This window comes from Rhinolophus ferrumequinum, chromosome 12 (genome assembly GCF_004115265.2).
Source record: "Rhinolophus ferrumequinum isolate MPI-CBG mRhiFer1 chromosome 12, mRhiFer1_v1.p, whole genome shotgun sequence".
Taxonomy (NCBI): Eukaryota; Metazoa; Chordata; class Mammalia; order Chiroptera; family Rhinolophidae; genus Rhinolophus; species Rhinolophus ferrumequinum.
In genome coordinates, this window is record NC_046295.1 from 74267385 (window position 1) to 74273384 (window position 6000).

General features: G+C 41.2%; 1 protein-coding gene across 1 annotated transcript in view; it reads right to left on the reverse strand.

The window, feature by feature from the left end:
• The window catches only part of PSMB7 (proteasome 20S subunit beta 7), a 56371-nt gene extending 50604 nt beyond the window's left edge, over positions 1 to 5767 (reverse strand). Inside the window, exons 1-4 of the mRNA XM_033122482.1 lie at positions 5628 to 5767; positions 5103 to 5196; positions 4220 to 4317; positions 2865 to 3005 (exon numbers count right to left, since the gene is read on the reverse strand). Coding sequence (XP_032978373.1) covers positions 2865 to 3005; positions 4220 to 4317; positions 5103 to 5196; positions 5628 to 5689 — 395 coding nt within the window. The 5' untranslated portion in view covers positions 5690 to 5767. The remainder of the gene's footprint in view (positions 1 to 2864; positions 3006 to 4219; positions 4318 to 5102; positions 5197 to 5627) is intronic.
• Positions 5768 to 6000: the final 233 nt, after the last annotated feature.

Here is a 6000-nt window from a genome sequence, read left to right on the forward strand (position 1 = left end):
GAAACTATTATCCCCATTTTAGTGAGGAAGAAACTGAGGCTAAGAAAAGTAAGATGAACAGCCCAAGGTCACACAACTGTAAGTGCTGCAGAAGAGAGTTGAACCAAAGTTCTAAAGTCAAATCCTATGCTTTTAATCCTTAAAGTACTGATTCATTTCATGTATCAAGAAAAATATCAGAAGATATAAAGGACCATAATTACCCTGGTTTAAATTATTAAACGTTTGTCTCAAAATTTTCATAAAATTTAATTTTTATAAAGTATGTTAAACTAAAAATAATAAGACACTGACAAAAAGAGAATTTAGAATTCCTAAAACATTCTACAGAGATTAACAGAAACATCTGCTAGACTTAACTAAATGCTTTAAATGACATTGCAAGAAATCTCGAAATTTTCCATTTATCGCCAATTTTACAAGTTTAAACATTGTTTTAAATGTAATGCAGCACACAAACCAGCAGAGGGAGCTTCGTATTTAAAATCAAAATCACAAAATGTCTGCAGAAATCTTGACATATGCTATAACAAGATCTCACACAGTACTGGGATAATTTATTTGATGGGCATGAATTCTCCAGGTTAGGATGATGATGTACACAAATAACTGGAAATCACTGACATAAGGGCGCATTGCAATCTGAGCAGGATTTAGGTGGCTATGACGAGGCTTCTTGCCCACGTGACTCAAAAAGTCCTGGTCTCCTCACCTATAAAATGGGAACTATCCTACTGTTGCTGCAGAACTACATTAAATCTAATATCCACTTACTGAGAGACCAGAGGCCGTGCTAGACTCGTAGGTGAAGACCTGCAAATTTACAGGCAGGCCAGGGACAGGCAGGAAACAGAGGGAAGTGAACCAGGCAGGGACTCACAGATCAGACATACGCTTCCCCTTTTAAAGCCAGCATCTGCCACTCAGTTCCAGAAGATTCCTGCCACGTTACGCCACACTCTTTCTGAATTTTTCAAAGGAGCCAGAAATCCAGATTTTTAATTCAAATCTCCCAGTTTACAACTACTGGCCATTACTAGTTAAGAACATGTGACCCAAATAAAATTTCTCTACAAGCAGACTATGACCTCTGGGTCACCAGTTTATAACCTTTGCTTTCTTTCTATTCCTGCTCCCCTTTAATTGTCAGGCCTGGATGCAGGTGCTACTGCTGGGGGCAGAGAAAAGGTTTTGTGTAGACCACTTAATGAATGATGACGACCAGAATAAAGATGCTGGGTCAAATCAAAAAAAATTTAAAAAAAAAAGAGGTATCATGAGGAGCACATTATCTACAAAGGAAATAGGAGAGAATTTGGTAAAGATAAGGCAGGTCCCAAAAGGAGAAGCCAGTATTTCAACCCAAGACTAAACACCCAGGCTATTTCCGCTGTAATTCACTACATCTCTTCATGAGGAGCAAATGAGAAAATGGACTTAAAAGTTTAAAACTGTCGAGACCTATACAAACAGTAAGTCATGACGTGATTATTAAGCAAGAAGGAAAAACAAAACTACTAAGAGGAACTGTCTGTGGGAGTCAAAGGGGAGCGAAGGTCAGGTCAGGAAGTGGCTACACCTATTTAAGCCTCAATGTTCACATATAAACTGAAGAAGCCTCTCTCAGAATTAAAAGGATAAAATGAGATCATGCATAAAGCACGTAGCACAGAGCCTGGCACACAAAGAGACAGATAAATATTGGTTAACATTGTTATCATTTTTCATTTCATTGTTTTTTTCCCCCTCGAAAGGGGGGAAAAAAACAATCATTTGTGTTAGTGTGTGTTCACAAGATGAACTCAAAGGTTCCTTCCAGCTCTCACTTTCTTCCTATGAACAAAAAGTGTATTTTTTTTATTGTATTTGTTTTAGTTTTTATTTAAAAATGAAAATATTTAATCCTAGTATATGGGAAATGAATTGCATTATTAACTATTTATTTATTTTTTATTAGTTTCAGGTATACAAGGCAACGTAATAGACATTTAGACTCCTCATAAAGTGATAAGCCACCCCCCGGGCTACTTCCCCTCTGACATCTTATATGGCTGTTACAGTACCATCTTCCCTATGTTGTATTCCACATCCCGTGACTATATATACCTATATATTTAGTTATAGTTGACATTCAATATTATTCTACTTCAGCTTCAGGTGTATAGCAAGCACATTGGTCAGGCATCTACACAGTCTATGAAGTGATCCCCCTGGTAAGTCCAGTGCCCATCTGGCACTTTACATGATCTTTACAACATTGTTGATTCTATTCTCCATACTGTATTAACTACAAATTTGTATTTCTTAATACCTTCCCTTTTTTTTTTTTTAAATTTATTGGGGTGACAATTGTTAGTAAAATTACATAGATTTCAGGTGTGCAATTCTGTATCACATCATCTATAAATTACATTGTGTGTTCACCACCCAGAGTCAGTTCTCCTTCCATCACCATATATTTGATCCCCCTTACCCTCATCTCCCACCCCCCAACCCCCTTACCCTCTGGTAACCACTAAATTATGTTCCCCAGATTAATTTTCAAACCCCGTGGCCATCCTGTGGTCACCGACTGCCCTCCAATCCCCTCACAAAAAGTGTATTTTTAATCCAATAATATCCCTATGCCTCAGGAAACGACTAACTGGTCACACATGATTTACTCATGAAAAAAAAATCCATAAATTCAAATCCACTATCAAAAGCCTTATGGAATTAAAATGGCTTTTTAGTAACAATTGAGTCCTAAAATAAAATGTGTATTTCTGAATGCTTTTTCTCCAGCTTCCGGGCTTCCTCTGGCTGAAAGTCCAAGTCATGAGAAAAAGAGACTCTATCTATCACTCCTTGTCCTGGAACCTTACCTAAACAGCATCTGCTTCAGCATGCGATTGGCCGTCACAACTCTGGGAAGCCGACCAGTGGAGAGGGAGTGCAGCTCCAAGTTGGAGGAAATGAGCTGGGTGGTCATGTCCGTGTCTGCAGCTGTCCCAGCACCACAACAACTAAAACATACGACAGAAACTTAGCTGAAATTCAATCACCAGAGGGCTCAATTAGAAGTGGAGCTTCTTGGATAACTTCCACGAAGTTCAGGTATAAAGAGATGTTTTTGAGTGTATCCATACTGTAACTGCTCTGTCTAACCAATCAAAAATAAAATTGAGACTATGTATCTAATTATATGCCAATATATTTTCTGTGACCCAACGGAACATTTGAAATCACTAGTTTCTGTGTTTCTAAATGAGGGTACATTTTACTTATCCTACAAACATATCCAAGTTGTACAAAAAAGCAAGGCATGTTAAAAGCCTTACAATTTAACATTTACCAAGTATATACAACTAGGTACCAGTCACCGCACTGAGTGCTGGGAATAAAAATGTAACAGTCCTCGGACTTGACCTCAAAGTTGAGTGGAAGAGACAGGTAAACAAAAATTATACCTTGTATAATGCAATACAGTAACACAGTACAAAATGTTATGGGAAACTGGAGGAGAGAGCAATTAATTCTGATCTTTGAGGTTTTAGATGAGCTAAATTTGGAAGAGTAAAATAAAAGCACTGTATAAACAGAGAAGAGGAAAGGACATTTCTAAGCAGAGGATGGCGTAAGCAAAGGGGAAACAGTTTGAAGAGGAGGGGAATCGGGACTTTGGGACAGTCCAGGTGTAACTGGAGCAGGGGGTGATAGCAGCTAAAAAGACTGAAAAGGTAAGCTTTTTGTAAGACTGTGCAAGGCCTTAAATATCATGCTCTAGAGTTTCAATTTTATCCTCAAAACAGGGAAAACATGTGAAAAGTCTCTTGGAATGTTTTTAAAGAGGAAAGGGACATAATCAGGTCTGTGTTTTACAAAATCCAACGACAGAAAAGTGGACAATAGAGATGGAAATGAGACCAGAGGCAGAAAGGCCATTTAAATGACAACTGCAATAGTCCAGCTGACAAAAAAATTTAGCAGCGGGATGGACAGGAGGGAATGGATTCAAGAGGCACGCAGAAGGCAGAACCAGGTACCAACTGAATCAAAGACTAAAGCAAACAGCGGACTTAAGGATAACTAGCTTAGGTGACAGGTGGATAAAAATGCCATTGAAGAGAGAAATAAAATACAGACTGAACAACAGACTTTAGGGAGAAACACAGTAAATTCAGTTTTAACGCTGACATGTTTGAAAATATAAGAGTTATTCAAACTAATCAATACTTACTAAATGTTAGGAGATATGAAGTGTATTTTTGAACAGTTCTTGTCAGCAACAACCATCCCTTCAGTTGCCCTTGTATCTGCTCCAAGAACTATGCCATCCTATTTTTAAAAAATATATAGTTTTAAACAATCTTACATATATAAATCACAGCTCTCTACTCTAGTTTAGGGAACACAATGCTGCCCATCCCCTGCTCCCCCAACCATCTATCCTCTGACCAAAACTCCTACTAAAAATATTATACTATACTTGCAGAATTCAAGAAAAGGCTAATTAATAAATGTTACTGGTTGAATCCTAAGTAGGTGGCAGGAGTTACCATTCCTGTTTTCAAATGAGGCTTAGAGATTCAGTGACTTCCTTACAAATCAGAGCTAATATGGGAAGTCTGGATTCAGATACAGAAATCCTTCCATTAAAATAGACACCTCTTGTAAATTTCTTTTTAAGAGACGTTACTCTTTACCTTTAACAATCATTCTCTTTTGACCCTTACAACAATTTAAGGACAGAGTTATCATGTCCATTTGATGGATAGACAAAGTGTGGCTGTGAGAAGGAAAGTGACCTGCCCCAAATTGGAAGCAGCATATAAGTTAAATGGTTAGACATACCTGTCTGACCCCAAATCTTGTGTTCTCCCATTACATCATCCTACTTTCTAAAGCAGTAACTTAAGACAGAAAAGTAAACTGGCCACCTGTCAAAAACTGCAAAGTGAGAAAAGAAATTAAACTTGTTGAGAAGCACACAAAACCTCCTAACAGTCTCTCCTAAAGGACCTTTTCCTCATGTACTCTGTAACACGTGCCCTTCCGACAGGGCCCAGAGAAGTAAAGGAGGCCTGGTTCATGTAACCAGTTCGGTCACTGTCCCGGCTTACCTTATAGATCACCCCCGCAATGGTTGTGCCAGTTTTCCGGGCCGTTGGAAGCTTGTACCCTTTCTTTGCAAAATCGGCTTCCAAGAAGGCATTTCTAAGAGCAAATGAGAGAATAAAGCATTGAACGGCAGGACCACATTGCGCCGCACTTGCAGGAAGGGTGCCTCAGAGGGAATTTAGGAAAAAACAATATACTATTTACTTTCACCCCCATCTGTTCACTCAATCCCAACATCAGTACTACTGTTTCATTTTTTCAGCAACGAGAGCGTCAGAGGGGGCGAGACCTTGCCTAAGGAGACGGAGATGGAAGCTGTCCGTGTGCGCTGGAAAAGTGGGAGAGCAGACCCGGCCTCGGGAGAAACCCACGCTCAGGCCTCGATTCCCCTGAGTCACACGGGCCGCGAGCAGCAGGCCCCGCCGTCCACCTGCCTCTGCACTTCCCAGGTCAGGCCGCGGCCCGGCGCCGACCCCGGCACTGCCCTGCCGCTCCCGCCCTGAACCCTGCCCCAGGTGTGATCGTACCTGCGGCTGTTATCGAAAGAGAAACCTCCAACCGGTGGCTGGTACACTGACACAGCCGCCATCTTCTCCAGAAAGTACTTCCAGGCCGGAGGCGGGGCAAACAAAAAGAGCCGAGTACTTCCGGAGCCGCCGGCGACCTGAGCTAAAGGGGCGGGGCAAACTCCATGCGGGAGCCAGGGATTTTAGGAGTTGCGGGCTCCTAGAGGAGCCCGGAGGTGTTTCGAGTATATCGCCCCAAGTGGCGCGGAAGAGAAACTGTCGCCCGGCGCCAGGGGGTTGGGAGAGCGGGGATGGTAGGGACAAGGTGGACGCACCCGACAGGCCTCCTGCCCACCAGACCAGAGTGGTTTCTGCTGTTAATTTGGCTCCATGG